This window comes from Lampetra fluviatilis, chromosome 3 (genome assembly GCF_964198595.1).
Source record: "Lampetra fluviatilis chromosome 3, kcLamFluv1.1, whole genome shotgun sequence".
Classification (NCBI taxonomy): Eukaryota; Metazoa; Chordata; class Hyperoartia; order Petromyzontiformes; family Petromyzontidae; genus Lampetra; species Lampetra fluviatilis.
Genome location: NC_136277.1, coordinates 535,347 through 554,491, shown reverse-complemented (window position 1 = coordinate 554,491; position 19,145 = coordinate 535,347). Strand labels below are relative to the sequence as shown.

General features: G+C 57.7%; 3 protein-coding genes across 3 annotated transcripts; all 3 read left to right on the top strand.

Annotated features, from left to right (window-relative positions):
* Nucleotides 1-7,956: 7,956 nt before the first annotated feature.
* On the top strand, nucleotides 7,957-8,663 carry LOC144948705 (histone H4). Its single transcript, XM_078878387.1, has one exon. It carries the CDS (start codon nucleotides 8,041-8,043, stop codon nucleotides 8,350-8,352), a length of 312 nt encoding a protein of 103 aa, XP_078734513.1. The 5' UTR covers nucleotides 7,957-8,040; the 3' UTR covers nucleotides 8,353-8,663.
* Nucleotides 8,664-9,230: 567 nt separating this feature from the next.
* On the top strand, nucleotides 9,231-9,632 carry LOC144948701 (histone H2B type 3-B). The gene has a single exon (XM_078878372.1). The coding sequence runs from the start codon at nucleotides 9,231-9,233 to the stop codon at nucleotides 9,630-9,632; it is 402 nt and encodes a 133-aa protein (XP_078734498.1).
* Nucleotides 9,633-15,221: 5,589 nt separating this feature from the next.
* Nucleotides 15,222-15,602, top strand: LOC144948693 (histone H2A). The gene has a single exon (XM_078878359.1). The coding sequence runs from the start codon at nucleotides 15,222-15,224 to the stop codon at nucleotides 15,600-15,602; it is 381 nt and encodes a 126-aa protein (XP_078734485.1).
* Nucleotides 15,603-19,145: the final 3,543 nt, after the last annotated feature.

The window sequence follows — 19,145 nt, the reverse complement described above, 5'->3', positions numbered from 1 at the left end:
CACTCCTCCCAGGACGTGTTATGTGTGCGACCGTCGAGGGCATCTCATGAGGGACTGCCCTCAGCTCGCCCGTGCGAGGCCGATGCATAGGTCAAACACTAAGCCCCCCCTAGAGAGGGGACCACCGGGGGATGAAATCGACGTAGACCCGACCCAAACCAGCTGTAATAATAATGGCGAGCGAGTGATCCATAAACAGGTTACAACGACAACACCCAAGGGCGCAGGGACCTCGGGCGATTGGCTGCGGGAGCTGGTGGCAGGGATAACGGGAGCCACGTCGCTGGTGGAAGGCCAGGTGAACGGGCAGCGCACCCGGATCCTGTTGGACACGGGCGCCGTGGCCTCTCTCATGAGCGCCGCGCACTGCAGCATGCTCGGGGTGGACGTGGGCTGCCTGCAGGCCCCGGATCGCGCGCTGCACACGGCAAGCGGAGCCGGGATGGGGTTGCTGGGGAAGGTCTCCCTCGAGGTCCGTCTAGGAAACCAGGTGTGCACACAGGAATTCTACGTTTCGAGTGTGTTGTGCCACGAGTGCATTGCAGGAACGGACCTCCTGGAAAAGTTGGGACTTAACGTACAGCCCCGGCAACGATGCGCTACGGTGGAGGGCAGCGGGGAGCGGATTCCGTTCCTAGGACAGGAGCCGAATCGCCCACGCTTCACACCCGTGGCCGCTACGCTGGTGTCGGCCGTCACCATCGGGCCTCTCGCCGAGATGCTGGTGCCAGTGGCAACCCTCTCCACCGACCCAACCCACCGACCATCGGGCGAGGTAATGCTGACTCCTCACCCGGAGTTGGCATCGCGATACGGGGTGGTAGGGTCAGCCACACTGGTAAACGCAGATGGGGGCCGGCTGTTTATACGTGTGTTTAACCCACACAGTACCCCGGCAATGATACGACGACGCACCCCGGTAGCCACCGTACACCCCCTGCACGCTCGCCACTCGAACGACTCGGTGTTCGCACTCTGGGCGGAGGACCCTGGCCGCCCCGAGGACAGCCAGGATCTGGCCTGGCGGGTCGGCCCGACCCCCCGAGCCGAGATTGTTCCCCTGCAGGATGCGTTACATGTGCCTTGGGCAGCCTTACCTAAGGGGGAGGCCGATCAGCTGCGCGGGTTATTGCGGGAGTACGCCGACGTGTTCAGTGAGCACGATTCGGACGTGGGCCGGACCGACCTGGTCAAGCACCAAATTGACACAGGTGCAGCCCGACCCATCAAACTCCCTGCATACCGAGTGGGCGCGCCTGAACGGACCCAGATCAAAGAGGCAGTCACGGATATGCTACGCGATAACATAATCCAGCCCTCCGCGAGCCCTTGGTCTGCCCCGGTGGTACTGGTAACGAAAAAGGACGGATCGACTCGGTTCTGTGTTGATTACCGAAAATTGAACGCAGTCACCCTCGGCGACGCTTTTCCCATCCCACGCATCGACGACACCTTCGACAGTCTCGCAGGAGCGCGGTATTTTTCCACCCTCGATCTGGCGTCCGGTTACTGGCAGGTGGAGATGACGGAGGAGGATCGGCCAAAAACAGCATTCACCACCCCGATGGGCCTGTTTGAGTTTCGAGTGTTGCCGTTCGGACTCACTAACGCGCCCGCGACGTTCCAGCGGTTGATGGAGTTGGTGATGCGGGGCTTGCAGTGGGAACAGTGCCTGATTTACCTGGACGATGTAATAGTGTTCAGTAGGTCGCTGTCCGAACACTGGTCCAGGCTGCGGGAAGTATTCCAGCGACTGCGAGCAGCCCATCTCAAGCTCAAGCCACGTAAGTGTTACATTGCGCAACGCGAGGTGGGGTACCTCGGACACCGAGTCAGCGAGGCAGGGGTGAGCACCGATCCCGAGAAGGTGCGTGCCGTAGTGGATTGGCCGCGGCCGAGGAACCTGACGGAGATCAGGTCATTCTTGGGACTCGCCACTTATTACCGTCGATTTGTAAAGGGATTCAGTGAGATTGCACGCCCCCTCACCCAACTCACCTCCCCTAAGAACCCCTATCAGTGGTCGGAGGCCTGCCAGACGGCTTTCACCACACTCAAAGACCACCTCACCCACACCCCCACCTTGGCTTTCCCAGATTTCACCACCGATTTTATTTTGGACACTGACGCCTGCAGCAGTGGGCTGGGCGCGGTGCTGTCGCAAGTGCAGGGTGGGACGGAGCGGGTCATCGCATACGCCAGTCGGACCCTGAGCGGGGCCGAACTGAACTATTGTGTAACCCGTCAGGAACTGTATGCTGTAATTTTCGCGTGTAAACAGTTCCGACCGTACTTGTACGGCAGGAAATGTCGTGTGCGCACCGATCATTATGCACTGCAGTTCCTCCTTACATTCAAGGAACCGCGGGGGCAGATGGCTCGATGGCTGGCGCAGCTGCAGGAGTACAACCTGCAGATCGAGTACCGAGCGGGGCGAACACACGCGAACGCGGACGCCTTGTCAAGACGGCCCGCGGTGCGCGCTGAGACGAGGGAGGGAGACGCCTGCCCGTGCTTCACGGGGGGACGCTGCCGCCAGGCAGCAGAACCCAAGGAGCGCGCGGAAACTAAACTCCCCCCCCCGAGAGAGAGTGCAGTGTGCGCCGCAGGAACCCCTGCAGAAGGAGCCCGGGGACAGACGGATCATCCCACCCCAACCGGGCGGATCCAAGAGGATGTCGGCTGCGCCTTCCCGGGCTTGGACGACGAGCAGCTGCGACAAACCCAGCAGCGGGATCCGGATCTGGCGGCGGTGGAGGCGGCACTGCGAGAGAGGAAGGATGCACTACCAGGGCCCTGGAGCGGTTTGTATGCCCGGTTGTGTGTAGAAAACGGGGTGGTGAGGGAACTGGCCGACGCTGGGCAGCCGGGGTGCATCTGCGTTCCCGCCCATGTGCGGCCCCAACTACTACGACTGGTACACGACCACCCGCTCGGGGGCCATGATGGGGAACGGCGCACCCGGGAGACTCTGCGTCGCCAGTATCTCTGGCCTAAATTAGCGCAAGATGTGGCCGCCTGGGTGCAGGGCTGCCGGGCCTGTCAGCAGTGTGGGCAAAAGCCGGCGAGGTACCAGGTACCCCTGAGGCCGTTCCGAGTCAGTCGGACGAATCAGTTGGTCGGAATCGACCTGCAGGGGCCCTTTCCACGATCCCACCGGGGCAACCGATATATTCTTGTAGCGGTGGAGTACTTCACCCGCTACCCCGTGGCGGTGGCTATCCCGGATAAAACAGCCCTCGTAGTGGCCCGGGCCTTCGTGGAAAACTACGTACTTAAGTGCGGGATCCCCGAACGAGTCATTACCGACCAGGGTAGTGAATTCGAGGCCGAACTATTCCAGGCGCTGTGCCGAGAGTTCGGGATCCAGAAGGACCGAACCACGGCATATCACCCCCAGGCGAACGGGATGGTAGAGAGGATGAACCAGACTCTGGCCGGGAAGCTTAAACGCATGGCGGCCGCGAATCAACAGGACTGGGACGAACACCTCCCCTATGCCCTGTTCGCCTACACCACCGCCGTTCACACATCTACAGGACAGACCCCGTTCCTAATGATGTTTGGTCGCGAGTCTCGCCTGCCCGCAGATCTGCTGTTCGGTGTCCCTCCGCCGCAACGGGAGGAAGGGAGCCACCCCATGGAGCACTTGCTGGAGACCCTGCGAGAGGCCAGGGGCCGAGCCTACCCGCACGGAGAGGCCGCGCACCAGCGGCAAGAGCAGGGCGCCCGACCCCGTATGGAGCCCCCCTTCTACACTGCGGGCTCCGAGGTGTGGCTGTACACTCCCCGCGTCGGTGCCGGACAGGTGGGGAAGCTGACCACCTACTGGCGAGGACCCTGGATTGTGAGACGGCAGATCTCACCATGGACGGTGCTGATTCAGGGAGGAGAGAGGGGCCGGGAGATGGTGGTCAACATCCGCCGACTGAAGCCGTGGCGAGCAGCCCCCGAGGGGGGGAGCCCCGCCGTCCAAGTACCCCGAAACCCCGGGGTCCCCCCACCCCCCGTGCCCGGGGGCCTCGCGCAGTATATGGGCCCCACGGAGCCCCGGGCTCCGAGGGGCCCCGGGCGGGGCCGGGGGCGACGAGGACGGCGACCCTTAAACCCCACCGCCTCTGAGTTTGTCCCCCAGCCCGCAGGTGCCGGAGACCGAGGGGAGCCGTTGGAATGGAGGAGGAGACCACCGCCGGAGCCCCAGGAGACAGAGCCGCCACCCCCGAGGCCAGCCACAAGGGCCGGGCGAATCCCGCGGACCCCGCGGCGATACCTCGTGGGGGCAACCCAGGCGAGGTGCTCCAGTCAACCCGGGACGGGGACTGGCACCCCGGGGGGCTATGTGGTGCCACAGCGACGGGGCCGCTCGGCCGAGCCAGGGAGCCGCCCGGCTTCCACCGCCGCACTGCCCCCCATCACCCCCCCCACATAAACACGCACCGCACCCACGTAGGGCCTCGTGGTCGGGTCACCTACCCTGAGTTTTCACCCGAGGGCCCCCTAGGGGGGTTACCCCACGGTTTCTCAGGGCCAGGGAATTGGACAGGACCCTTCCCAGGCCAAGTAACACTGCGGCGCCGTGGGCGGATTTGAGATCGCACGACCACGGCGAGCTCAGAGAGCCCCGCAGTTAGAAACGCATACAAACACAAACACGGGTCAGCAAGGCAGATAGCTGGGATCAGGACCCGGGACGACTGATTGGTCGAAAGTTCAAAGGCCGGCGGGATCGCAAAAGAGCGGGAAATCCTAGGCTCAGGATTGGTCGAGAGACCAAGGCGGTCGGGACGGGGGCGCCTAGCCTTTGATGTGAATAGTTTAAAAGAAAACGCAGGGGCAGTAGGGAACTCTCTTCTTCTGGAGTTTGGACACGGGGTCAGCGACGAAGGAGTCATCGGGCGAGCCGCTAGATTGTCTGCAGGACGATCTGAGCGCCGCAAGGTCACCAAGGACTACAGACGGTATCGTGTTGCGCGCCTTACAACACCTCAGAGCGGAGGGTAGGATCCGTAGGAGAGGGTTAGTTCGGGGTAAGGACGAGTAGGAAAGCGGTTTAGCAGAGAGTGCAGCATAGAATAGGGCTACACGGCACCAGAGTGTGGGTTAGAAGCGCCTTGCTGTCCCGCACACACACACGGGTGGCTCGGTTGGTTAGCAAGGGCTAATAAAATCTCGAGCGTAGTAACAAAACCGTGTTGTTGGGTGTTTTTGGAACGTGGTATTAGCGTGCACTGCATTCGCGAGTGTGTGGTCGTTGTACGCATAAAGGCCGTGGTCTCTGTACGATTGTGCGGGTACGGAGGTGTGTGCGTTAACGCCCGGGGAGAGCACTTTTGGTGTGTTGGCGTGACTACGCAGCCGTGTGAGAGGAGAATCGTCCTTGTACGATATTTGTGTTGACGTGCACGCGCGAGTGGGGGAGGGGACGAGTCGTCGTGTCGGCGTGTGCCCCGCTTGCGTGCGCTCGTTACTTGCGTAAGCTCTCGGCGTGCGTAATCGGCGTGCCCAAGGTGCGCGATCGTAACGTGGGTGGCCAGCGCAGCGCAGAGCGGCGCAGGAGTGGGTATCGCGTGTGGAGCTGTACGCGTGTGTGCGCGCACGTTCACGACGTGTGTAACACAGGTGCGCGATCCTAACGTGAGTGGTCAGGGTTGGGTGAGTGCCGTGCAGAGCTGTGTGTGGGTGTGCGCGTGCGTGGTTATCCATGCCTGCTACGCGGACCCGCGGTGGAGGGGAATCCTCGGGTGACGGCTCCCACACCCTGGGTGAGGAGCCTAGCGGCGGTTCGCTTAGCAGCGGGGGGGCGATTGATGATGTTAGTCCGGCCGTTAGTATTATCGAGGGAGGGATCTCGGGGGCTAGCGACCCCCACACTTCCTCCTCGTCACGCGTGCCAAAACGCTGATCGAGTCGGCGCATCAGCTCCTCTAGCTGTGTCTGTGCGCTCGCGGGTAACGCTTCTACAAAATCGGCTGCCCGCCCATCAAGATTCATATTAAGTTGTCGTACTGCCTGCACGTCCGTCCATCCATTAATTTCCTTAGCCCCTAAGAGATTGCGGGCGAATGCCTTCCACGAAGGGGCCCCCCTGCCGGTAAATATTAGTCTTATTTTAGCGTGAGGTAACGCGGGGGTCCGTACCGCTTCTGACACCAATTTGTGGGGGTCGCTAGCCCCCGAGATCCCTCCCTCGATAATACTAACGGCCGGACTAACATCATCAATCGCCCCCCCGCTGCTAAGCGAACCGCCGCTAGGCTCCTTACCCAGGGTGTGGGAGCCGTCACCCGAGGATTCCCCTCCACCGCGGGTCCGCGTAGCAGGCATGGATAACCACGCACGCGCACACCCACACACAGCTCTGCACGGCACTCACCCAACCCTGACCACTCACGTTAGGATCGCGCACCTGTGTTACACACGTCGTGAACATGCGCGCACACACGCATACAGCTCCACACGCGATACCCACTCCTGCGCCGCTCTGCGCCGCGCTGGCCGCCCACGTTACGATCGCGCACCTTGGGCACGCCGATTACGCACGCCGAGAGCTTACGCAAGTAACGAGCGCACGCAAGCGGGGCACACGCCGACACGACGACTCGTCCCCTCCCCCACTCGCGCGTGCACGTCAACACAAATATCGTACAAGGACGATTCTCCTCTCACACGGCTGCGTAGTCACGCCAACACACCAAAAGTGCTCTCCCCGGGCGTTAACGCACACACCTCCGTACCCGCACAGTCGTACAGAGACCACGGCCTTTATGCGTACAACGACCACACACTCGCGAATGCAGTGCACGCTAATACCACGTTCCAAAAACACCCAACAACACGGTTTTGTTACTACGCTCGAGATTTTATTAGCCCTTGCTAACCAACCGAGCCACCCGTGTGTGTGTGCGGGACAGCAAGGCGCTTCTAACCCACACTCTGGTGCCGTGTAGCCCTATTCTATGCTGCGCTCTCTGCTAAACCGCTTTCCTACTCGTCCTTACCCCGAACTAACCCTCTCCTACGGATCCTACCCTCCGCTCTGAGGTGTTGTAAGGCGCGCAACACGATACCATCTGTAGTCCTTGGTGACCTTGCGGCGCTCAGATCGTCCTGCAGACAATCTAGCGGCTCGCCCGATGACTCCTTCGTCGCTGACCCCGTGTCCAAACTCCAGAAGAAGAGAGTTCCCTACTGCCCCTGCGTTTTCTTTTAAACTATTCACATCAAAGGCTAGGCGCCCCCGTCCCGACCGCCTTGGTCTCTCGACCAATCCTGAGCCTAGGATTTCCCGCTCTTTTGCGATCCCGCCGGCCTTTGAACTTTCGACCAATCAGTCGTCCCGGGTCCTGATCCCAGCTATCTGCCTTGCTGACCCGTGTTTGTGTTTGTATGCGTTTCTAACTGCGGGGCTCTCTGAGCTCGCCGTGGTCGTGCGATCTCAAATCCGCCCACGGCGCCGCAGTGTTACTTGGCCTGGGAAGGGTCCTGTCCAATTCCCTGGCCCTGAGAAACCGTGGGGTAACCCCCCTAGGGGGCCCTCGGGTGAAAACTCAGGGTAGGTGACCCGACCACGAGGCCCTACGTGGGTGCGGGTGCGTGTTTATGTGGGGGGGGTGATGGGGGGCAGTGCGGCGGTGGAAGCCGGGCGGCTCTCTGGCTCGGCCGAGCGGCCCCGTCGCTGTGGCACCACAGTTCATCTTGTTCACTTGAAAACAAGACCTTACACCGATTATTCACTCCACGTGCAATCTTGCAACAGATTGCGTTCCTCTCGCGTTCGCTGCGGGTGTGCCAATATCATTACAGAGTGCTTCGAAGAAGGGTCATTGCCCAAAACGTCGCATATTGTACATGTCACGGAAGTGTTTTTGACGACGGTGGAGGGTTTTCTTCGTCACAGAGGTTAAATGTCGAAGGTTTAAGGCGGAGCCATCGCGGAGGGCAGGGGTGGTCGGTGACGTCACCACGCTTCGGATATAAAGGTGGCTGCTGCTGCAAGCTGAGCGCGCATGTCTCTCGCGTGCTTTGTCAGAAGTAGTCGCAATGTCTGGACGCGGTAAAGGCGGTAAGGGGCTCGGCAAGGGAGGCGCAAAACGCCATCGCAAGGTGCTGCGCGACAACATCCAGGGCATCACCAAGCCCGCCATCCGCCGCCTCGCTCGCCGCGGCGGTGTGAAGCGCATCTCGGGCCTCATCTACGAGGAGACCCGCGGCGTCCTGAAGGTCTTCCTTGAGAACGTCATCCGCGACGCCGTCACCTACACGGAGCACGCCAAGCGCAAGACCGTCACCGCCATGGACGTGGTCTACGCCCTCAAGCGCCAGGGCCGCACTCTCTACGGCTTCGGAGGCTGAGCGCCCATCTCTCGCACATTAAGCCAACCCAAAGGCTCTTTTCAGAGCCACCCACCTCTTCGAAACTGCTTGCGCCAGTGTTGCCAAACACTTTCTAAATGGAGCACATGTCCTGGGTTATTGCGCGCCAATTCCTCGTGAGCGTGGTGGACGTTTGCTTGTTGAGTTGGCGAATCTTCATCTGCTTCCACATGAATGAAAGAAATCATGATATTCACGACACGTCACATTTAACAAGGCGTAATTCTTGAACGCATTAATACAGTACCCATTTCTGGTATTTTTGCGTGAATAATTTCCAGCTGCAGCCGATTCCGATATTACGTAGAGCATTTGGCGCCACAATCTTACAGCACACTCGTCCTAATTGACGTAGCGTGCCGGAACGCTAATCTCCACCTGTACAGCACAACAGCGAAGTTATTTTTCTCCACCGAGCGCTTGTATTTATCCAAATTGCGTTCATAAAACGCCCGTGTGCCGTATTAGACGAGTTGTGAAACAATCCTTCGTAAGAAACAAAAAAACCCACACTCAAAACACAATATACTGTATTGGGTTTTCTAGTCATCCTTTTTAAAACAAAATCAATGGCCATGGCTGCAATTCACTAATATACATGTTTGGACATTACATTGTGTTATATTCACAAGTCATTTTTGCAGTAAAAACTATATTAAAGTGAACATCGCGTCCGCGTTTCTCATTGGAGGCTGATGGAGAGGGATGGTACTAAAAGAGCCACTCAGCAGCGCCGCGCACTACGATCCTCTGATTTGCATCTCGCCTCCTATAAAAGGAGCTCAACGCGCGACCGACATCCACATTCGCTTCCCGTCTGTTGTGAACTGACCCGAAGCTGCCTACGACGCGTCGACATGCCCGATCCTCCCGCATCAAAGAGCGCTGGGCCGGCTAAGGTTCCTGCTCCCAAGAAGGGCTCCAAGAAGGCTGTGACCAAGGCTACGCGCAAGGATGGCAAGAAGCGACGCCACCGCAGGAAGGAGAGCTACGCCATTTACATCTACAAGGTGATGAAGCAGGTGCACCCCGATACCGGCATCTCGTCCAAGGCAATGAGCATCATGAACTCGTTCGTCAACGACATCTTTGAGCGCATCGCTTCCGAGGCGTCCCGCCTGGCGCACTACAACAAACGCTCCACCATCACCTCTCGGGAGATCCAGACCGCAGTGCGACTGCTGCTCCCCGGCGAGCTGGCCAAGCACGCCGTGTCGGAGGGCACCAAGGCCGTCACCAAGTACACAAGCTCCAAGTGAAGCCTCGACTCCACCATTAATTACAAAGGCTCTTTTCAGAGCCACCCACCTCTCCGAACCTGCTATTACCAGTCCTAGCAGGAGTACAAAACGAAACTTCCAACAAAGTCCCGGTTCACGCGGGGACATTGTTCGCTCATTGAAATGGAGAGATCGATCGCATTTTGACCTGTTTCAACGTGAATAAAAGCGATAACAATATTCATGGCACATCATATTCACCAGCAGGCATTTATTGGACTTGTTTGTCTGTGGGGGTCGCTAGCCCCCGAGATCCCTCCCTCGATAATACTAACGGCCGGACTAACATCATCCATCGCCCCCCCGCTGCTAAGCGAACCGCCGCTAGGCTCTTCACCCATGGTGTGGGAGCCGTCACCCGAGGATTCCCCTCCACCGCGGGTCCGCGTAGCAGGCACGGTTAACCACGTACGCGCGCACCCACACACAGCTCTGCACGGCACTCACCCAACACTGACCACTCACGTTAGGATCGCGCACCTGTGTTACACATGTCGTGAACGTGCGCGCACACACATACAGCTCCACACGCGAGACCCACTCTTGCGCCGCTCTGCGCCGCGCTGGCCGCTCACGTTACGATCGCGCACCTGGGGTACGCCGATTACGCACGCCGAGAGCTTACGCAAGTAACGAGCGCACGCAAGCGGGGCACACGCCGACACGACGACTCGTCCCCTCCCCCACTCGCGCGTGCACGTCAACACAAATACCGTACAAGGACGATTCTCCTCTCACACGGCTGCGTAGTCACGCCAACACACAAAAGTGCTCTCCCCGGGCGTTAACGCACACACCTCCGTACCCGCACAATCGTACAGAGACCACGGCCTTTATGCATACAACGACCACACACTCGCGAATGCAGTGCACGCTAATACCACGTTCAAAAACACCCAACAACACGGTTTTGTTACTACGCTCTAGATTTTATTAGCCCTACCTGGAACTAGATGTTAAGATCAGTGTGAGTCGACGAGGCTGGTCTATCCTACTTCCCCTGGACCTATTCCCTATTTATCGTTCACGAAATACTTTTACCTCCTTACTCACGGTTTGAGGCACTCGACGTTCCGTGGGTTTTCCTCGCTGCTTGCCTCGACACGTCGCACGGACGTCCGGAGGGCAGAGCTGGGGGCCGTCTTGGACGCTGGCTTCTCGGAGTAAGAGCGCCATTTCCCCTTTGCGCCCCCCTATTTATCTTCCCTACCTCAAAGGGATGCTGCGCTGAACAATCGGCTCGTGCACCTCGAGCCCGCGCACGGCGGTTCCGGGCGCTTTTGATCTGCTAATCAGTGAGCGGCGTTGGCGGCGTACATCCTAATTACTCCCTTACCCTTCCTAACAATGGGGCCTGCGCGCTCAAGCGTAATTATCCCAACCCTCCATGACTATGCGCAAGAGCCCCCGCGGTCCCGCCATTCATGCTGTCCCCTCCCTCCTCCGTCTGTCTCGTCGACCCGTGGGGGGTGTGTGTGAGGGGAAATGCGCCTCAACCGCGGTGGCCGAATGCCCCACGCCGCGACCACACCATATTAAGGCTGGTAGCAGCGCCGCGGCGCAACGTAGCACGGGGGAGGTCGTCCAATTCCCTGATCGCCGGAAACCGTGAGAGTTATTCCCGAAAAGGGTTTCTCGGATAAAAACCGGTCGATCAGGTGACCTTCCCTTCCAGCTCTATGGGGGGGGGGGGGGGAATGCGTGCGGGTGTGTGCTTATGTGAGGGGGGTGATGGGGGGCAGTGCGGTGGGGGAAGCCGGGCGGCTCCCTGGCTCGGCAGAGCAGCCCCGTCGCTGTGGCACCACATAGCCCCCCGGGGTGCCAGTCCCCGTCCCGGGTTGACTGGAGCACCTCGCCTGGGTTGCCCCCACGAGGTATCGCCGCGGGGTCCGCGGGATTCGCCCGGCCCTTGTGGCTGGCCTCGGGGGTGGCGGCTCCGTCTCCTGGGGCTCCGGCGGTGGTCTCCTCCTCCATTCCAACAGCTCCCCTCTGCCCCTGGCACCTGCGGGCTGGGGAACAAACTCAGAGGCGGTGGCGTTTAAGGATCGCCGTCCTCGTCGCCCCCGGCCCCGCACGGGGCCCCTCGGAGCCCGGGGCTCCGTGGGGCCCATATACTGCGCGAGGCCCCCGGGCACGGGGGGTGGGGGGACCCCGGTGTTTCGGGGTACTTGGCCGGCGGGGCTCCCCCCCTCGGGGGCTGCTCGCCACGGCTTCAGTCGTCGGATGTTGACCACCATCTCCCGGCCCCTCTCTCCTCCCTGAATCACCACCGTCCATGGTGAGATCTGCCGTCTCACAATCCAGGGTCCTCGCCAGTAGGTGGTCAGCTTCCCCACCTGTCCGGCACCGACGCGGGGGGTGTACAGCCACACCTCGGAGCCCGCAGTGTAGAAGGGGGGCTCCATACGGGGTCGGGCGCCCTGCTCTTGCCGCTGGTGTGCGGCCTCTCCGTGCGGGTAGGCTCGGCCCCTGGCCCCTCGGAGGGTCTCCAGCAAGTGCTCCACGGGGTGGCTCCCTTCCTCCCGTTGCGGCGGAGGGACACCGAACAGCAGATCTGCGGGCAGGCGAGACTCACGACCAAACATCATTAGGAACGGGGTCTGTCCTGTAGATGTGTGAACGGCGGTGGTGTAGGCGAACAGGGCATAGGGGAGGTGTTCGTCCCAGTCCTGTTGATTCGCGGCCGCCATGCGTTTAAGCTTCCCGGCCAGAGTCTGGTTCATCCTCTCTACCATCCCGTTCGCCTGGGGGTGATACGCCGTGGTTCGGTCCTTCTGGATCCCGAACTCTCGGCACAGCGCCTGGAATAGTTCGGCCTCGAATTCACTTCCCTGGTCGGTAATGACTCGTTCGGGGATCCCGCACTTAAGTACGTAGTTTTCCACGAAGGCCCGGGCCACTACGAGGGCTGTTTTATCCGGGATAGCCACCGCCACGGGGTAGCGGGTGAAGTACTCCACCGCTACGAGAATATATCGGTTGCCCCGGTGGGATCGTGGAAAGGGGCCCTGTAGGTCGATTCCGACCAACTGATTCGTCCGACTGACTCGGAACGGCCTCAGGGGTACCTGGTACCTCGCCGGCTTTTGCCCACACTGCTGACAGGCCCGGCAGCCCTGCACCCAGGCGGCCACATCTTGCGCCAATTTAGGCCAGAGATACTGGCGACGCAGGGTCTCTCGAGTACGTCGTTCCCCATCGTGGCCCCCAAGTGGTTGGTCATGCACCAGCCGTAGCAGCTGGGGTCGCACCTGGGCAGGAACACAGATGCACCCCGGCTGGCCGGCCTCGGTTAACTCCCGTACCACTCCGTTCTGTACACACAACCGGGCATACAAACCGCTCCAGGGTCCTGGTAGGGCGCTCTTTTCCTCCCGCAGTGCCGCCTCCACTGCCGCCAGATCCGGATCTCGCTGCTGGGTCTGTCTCAGCTGCTCGTCGTTTAGGCCCGGGAAGGCACAGCCGACGTCCTCCTGGATCCGTCCGATTGGGTCCCGAGCCGCGGGTCCCGCGCTTGCCGGGCGGTCGACGGGATCCTCAGTGCCACCTGCGAGGGTCTCTGTGGCGCACACTGCACTCTCTTTCGGGGGGGGGAGTTTAGTTTCCGCGCGCTCCTTGGGTTCTGCTGCCTGGCGGCAGCGTCCCCCCGTGAAGCACGGGCAGGCGTCTCCCTCCCTCGTCTCAGCGCGCACCGCGGGCCGTCTTGACAAGGCGTCCGCGTTCGCGTGTGTCCGCCCCGCTCGGTACTCGATCTGCAGGTTGTACTCCTGCAGCTGCGCCAGCCATCGAGCCATCTGCCCCCGCGGTTCCTTGAATGTAAGGAGGAACTGCAGTGCATAATGATCGGTGCGCACACGACATTTCCTGCCGTACAAGTACGGTCGGAACTGTTTACACGCGAAAATTACAGCATACAGTTCCTGACGGGTTACACAATAGTTCAGTTCGGCCCCGCTCAGGGTCCGACTGGCGTACGCGATGACCCGCTCCGTCCCACTCTGCACTTGCGATAGCACCGCGCCCAGCCCACTGCTGCAGGCGTCAGTGTCCAAAATAAAATCGGTGGTGAAATCTGGGAAAGCCAAGGTGGGGGTGTGGGTGAGGTGGTCTTTGAGTGTGGTGAAAGCCGTCTGGCAGGCCTCCGACCACTGATAGGGGTTCTTAGGGGAGGTGAGTTGGGTGAGGGGGCGTGCAATCTCACTGAATCCCTTTACAAACCGACGGTAATAAGTGGCGAGTCCCAAGAATGACCTGATCTCCGTCAGGTTCCTCGGCCGCGGCCAATCCACTACGGCACGCACCTTCTCGGGATCGGTGCTCACCCCTGCCTCGCTGACTCGGTGTCCGAGGTACCCCACCTCGCGTTGCGCAATGTAACACTTACGTGGCTTGAGCTTGAGATGGGCTGCTCGCAGTCGCTGGAATACTTTCCGCAGCCTGGACCAGTGTTCGGACAGCGACCTACTGAACACTATTACGTCGTCCAGGTAAATCAGGCACTGTTCCCACTGCAAGCCCCGCATCACCAACTCCATCAACCGCTGGAACGTCGAGGGCGCGTTAGTGAGTCCGAACGGCAACACTCGAAACTCAAACAGGCCCATCGGGGTGGTGAATGCTGTTTTTGGCCGATCCTCCTCCGTCATCTCCACCTGCCAGTAACCGGACGCCAGATCGAGGGTGGAAAAATACCGCGCTCCTGCGAGACTGTCGAAGGTGTCGTCGATGCGGGGGATGGGAAAAGCGTCGCCGAGGGTGACTGCGTTCAATTTTCGGTAATCAACGCAGAACCGAGTCGATCCGTCCTTTTTCGTTACCAGTACCACCGGGGCAGACCAAGGGCTCGCGGAGGGCTGGATTATGTTATCGCGTAGCATATCCGTGACTGCCTCTTTGATCTGGGTCCGTTCAGGCGCGCCCACTCGGTATGCGGGGAGTTTGATGGGTCGGGCTGCACCTGTGTCAATTTGGTGCTTGACCAGGTCGGTCCGGCCCACGTCCGAATCGTGCTCACTGAACACGTCGGCGTACTCCCGCAATAACCCGCGCAGCTGATCGGCCTCCCCCTTAGGTAAGGCTGCCCAAGGCACATGTAGCGCATCCTGCAGGGGAACAATCTCGGCTCGGGGGGTCGGGCCGACCCGCCAGGCCAGATCCTGGCTGTCCTCGGGGCGGCCAGGGTCCTCCGCCCAGAGTGCGAACACCGAGTCGTTCGAGTGGCGAGCGTGCAGGGGGTGTACGGTGGCTACCGGGGTGCGTCGTCGTATCATTGCCGGGGTACTGTGTGGGTTAAACACACGTATAAACAGCCGGCCCCCATCTGCGTTTACCAGTGTGGCTGACCCTACCACCCCGTATCGCGATGCCAACTCCGGGTGAGGAGTCAGCATTACCTCGCCCGATGGTCGGTGGGTTGGGTCGGTGGAGAGGGTTGCCACTGGCACCAGCATCTCGGCGAGAGGCCCGATGGTGACGGCCGCTATAAAAGACGCTCCGGTGGTGCGTGTTAACGTCACAAATCGTTCGTACTTTGTCTCTATTGCTTTTTGCATCCTAGGTCCCTTAGCAATGTCTGGACGCGGCAAGACCGGTGGCAAATCTCGCGCCAAGGCAAAGTCCCGCTCTTCCCGCGCCGGCTTGCAGTTCCCCGTGGGTCGCGTTCACAGGCTGCTCCGCAAGGGCAATTACGCCCAGCGGGTCGGCGCTGGAGCACCCGTCTACCTGGCCGCCGTGCTCGAGTACCTTTCTGCCGAGATCCTCGAGCTGGCTGGCAATGCCGCCCGCGACAACAAGAAGACGAGGATCATCCCCCGACACCTGCAGCTCGCCGTGCGAAACGACGAGGAGCTCAACAAGCTCATGGGCGGCGTGACTATCGCCCAGGGCGGTGTGCTGCCCAACATCCAGGCCGTGCTGCTGCCCAAGAAGACCTCTCAGGCAAAGAAGTGAACGCGCCGCCGCCTCTACCACCACAACAACGGCTCTTTTCAGAGCCACCCACTTGCTTGCAAAGAGCTCGGACAGTCGTACACAGGGGTTTTGTTATTAATAAGGACACCGTCGTCGAGTTGCCCTCGTGCCAAATTGCTCGCAATTAAACAAATGCTCTGCTCATTCCAGTTACCCTTTATTATGTCTAATTTAGGAACGGTATTTGAGCAGCATTCCAACATTGCATCAATCATGGAACATGGTTTAGAATAAATTGGGATGCCTATTGGAAGAAAGTATCGTGTTTTTTAAAGAATAAAACTCGCTCTTTTTGAGCGGTCAGATTACATATGAAGAGGAGTCGGAGAATGGTTCAAGCACTTTAAGGGATCTGCGAGCCACCCTCACGCACCACGCAAACACGACATCTCCGCTCTCACGACAACACGCACCAATCACACGCGCGGGAAAGAGCTGGACGGGGGTGTCAGGGGTTAAAGGGCAGTGACGTCACCCGGAGCAGGCGTGCTGGACGCGGATGTGTATTGGGAGCGGAGATTGAGGAGTTAAAAGGGGCTGTGGGACGTGTGCCCGGGGTTGGTCTTGGAACGAGTATTGCTGTGCGTTGGTGAAAACAGGACCCTGCGGGGTGGGCTGGTAGGAACGAATAACCAAAGAATATAAACATAATGTATTATTACACTTGTTTAGCCAGGAAAGCCCCACTGAGACTAAAGGTTTTTGTAGGGTCCTGCCAAGTGTTTGCAGTAGGGGGCGATGTTGCTACACTGAATCGGACGATACGAAGGGAGAGTGTGAGGCCTAGGTCTAGGCTTTAGGCCTAGCTGTAGGCTTTAGGGCGCCGTGAGTTAATTTTTAATTTACCTGTTTTTATAATTTATGTAAAAGCTTTAAATTTAAATGTTTCTATTTAAAAGCATCAGGGAATGTAACATTGTTAAACATAACTCCCTTGCACACACGCAGGGGAACAATACGAAGGGAGAGTTTGAGGCGTTCGAGGCTTGAGGCCTAGCTGTAGGCTTTAGGCCGCCGAGAGTTAATTTTTAATTTAAATGTTTTTATTATTCATGTAAAAGCTTTAAATTTAAATGTTTATATTCAAAAGCATCAGGGAATGTAACATTGTTAAACATTAACTCCCTTGCACACACGCAGGGGTACGATACGAAGTCAGACTTTGAGGCCCAGTTCTAGGCTTTAGGCCTAGCTGTAGGCTTTAGGGCGCTGTGAGTTTTTTCTATTTAATTTCAAAGTTTTAATTAAAAGCTATCTCAGGGAATTATAAGGGAATGTTACACGTGTTTAGCCAGGAAAACCTCATTAATGTAAATGTTTCAATTAAAAGCTATCTTAGGGAATTATAAGGGAATGTTACACTTGTTTAGCCAGGAAAGTATCACAGAGTCTAAAGGTTTTTGTAGGGTCATGCCAAGTGTTTGCAATAGGGGGCGATGTTGCTACACGGACGGACGGACGGACGATATAATCTATTGTAGGCTGGTCCACTTCGTTGCTACCAGTATAAAGAAGTGCATAAACCATTCTACGACTCCTCTTCACATGCGCGTGGAATGAATGATTCTTGCATTCGTTCTAGACTTGAAGCTTTCGTGACTGCAATGATTCATACTCTTAGGTTTTTTCGGTAAAGTCACGTAGGTAAAACAATAATAATACATAATTTAAATAATATAAATAATAATTTAAATAATAAATCAGGGGGGGGCAGAGGGGGGGGGCCTTATCTGAATGTGGTTGCCGGGGAGTGGCGTGGGGTGTCGGGGCTAAAAGGGAACAAATGAGCACATCAGCACAGGGTTGTGGCCAGTGTTAGCTGATAGTAAGCATAAAAGTACTGGTAAACGCTGGGGATGTCAACACTCGGTAAAGTATAATATTACCTGTCAAATAAGATGGTACAAATATGTGTAGTTAAATATTTTTACATGGTTAATAACATCTTTCCAATGATTACTCATTCGTGTTACTTAGTGCAGTAAATACGTGTTACTTATTGCAGTAAAAACAACTCATCGCATGAACCATCCTGCGCTCCTAGAATATCAACTCTGTCGGTGCATTAAACGTAAGATTATATATGTTCTTTAAACATTCGACTGCGGAGTCACTTGAGTTGAATTTGAGTGGTGATAATTGTGCACCGTGCCTCGATCTTGTTCAAGGCGCGCGACCCTTCTGCAGTGCGTGAGCTACTCACCTCTTGCCACGTAACATGTTAAACTTTCTATTTAATGTCGGTTAATTTTGAGTAATTTTCTTCAGTTTGTTGTCCATCTGAAAATCCATATATTTATTAATTTCAAAGTTCGATTAAAACGTCCAGTTAAAAGTTCGGTGACAAGGGACGGTTGGCATGGCGCGCAGTCCTCACCATAGCGCGAGAGGAGGAATCGCGAGAGCGCGAGGCAAAACTTAAATAGAAAATATTTCGTTGGAATTAAATATGAGTAGTCTGTTGAAGCATCTTGTCTTGCAAAACATTCGAGTGTGTTTTAAATAGTGTTCATCATTAACACTTTTGAAAAACGACAATCATCATATCTCGCCCTGACCAAACAATGTCTCCCAAATGTTGGTTGTTCACTTGTTTTGAATTATAATTTATATCGTGAGCATTGTCGTATATTGCATAAGTAACGTACATTAAAGAAGTGATCTTCGTGATAATGTATCAACTGTATGCATGTAAGTATGAACGTTACGGGAGTAATCGAGCCCAAAGGCAGGCGTGATAAACACAGTGAGTATGGTGGCAACTTCCTCACTAGATCTGAGTGCTGGATGATCTCAGCGACGTCCGCATTCAGTACGCCGCTTCTATAATAACCTCGGGCCTGGAGGACGCTCGGTTTGAATCCGTGAGAGCGCTGATTTCGATTTCAAAGAGGCGAGGCGATAAAAGCGACGTTTTGAGATGGCGGAAACTGCTCCTGCTCAACCACCAGCTGCGGCTACTTCAGCGCCTAAAAGCCCCAAGAAGAAGCGCGCCGCTCCAAAGTCCAAGAAGGTCGGCCCCAGCGTGTCCGAGCTCATCCTCAAGGCTCTGGCCAGCAGCAAGGAGAGGAACGGCGTGTCTCTTCCTGCGCTCAAAAAGTCGCTTGCTGCCGGAGGATACGACGTGGAGAAGAACAATGCCCGCGTGAAGTTGGCCATCAAGAAGCTCGTGGCCAAAGACGCCGTGGCGCAAGTGAAGGGCAGCGGTGCATCTGGCTCTTTCAAACTCAACAAGGAAAAGGCTGCCGCAAAGGCGAAGCCCAAGTCGTCAACATCAAAGCCCGCAGCTAAAAAGCCCGCGGCAGCCAAGAAGGTGAAGAAGCCCGCGGCAGCCAAGGAGACCGCGCCCAAGAAGTCTCCCAAGAAAGCAAAGAAGCCCGCGGCTGCCAAGTCGGCCAAGAGCCCCAAAAAGGTGAAGTCGGCTGTTAAGTGTGGGGGTCGCTAGCCCCCGAGATCCCTCCCTCGATAATACTAACGGCCGGACTAACATCATCAATCGCCCCCCCGCTGCTAAGCGAACCG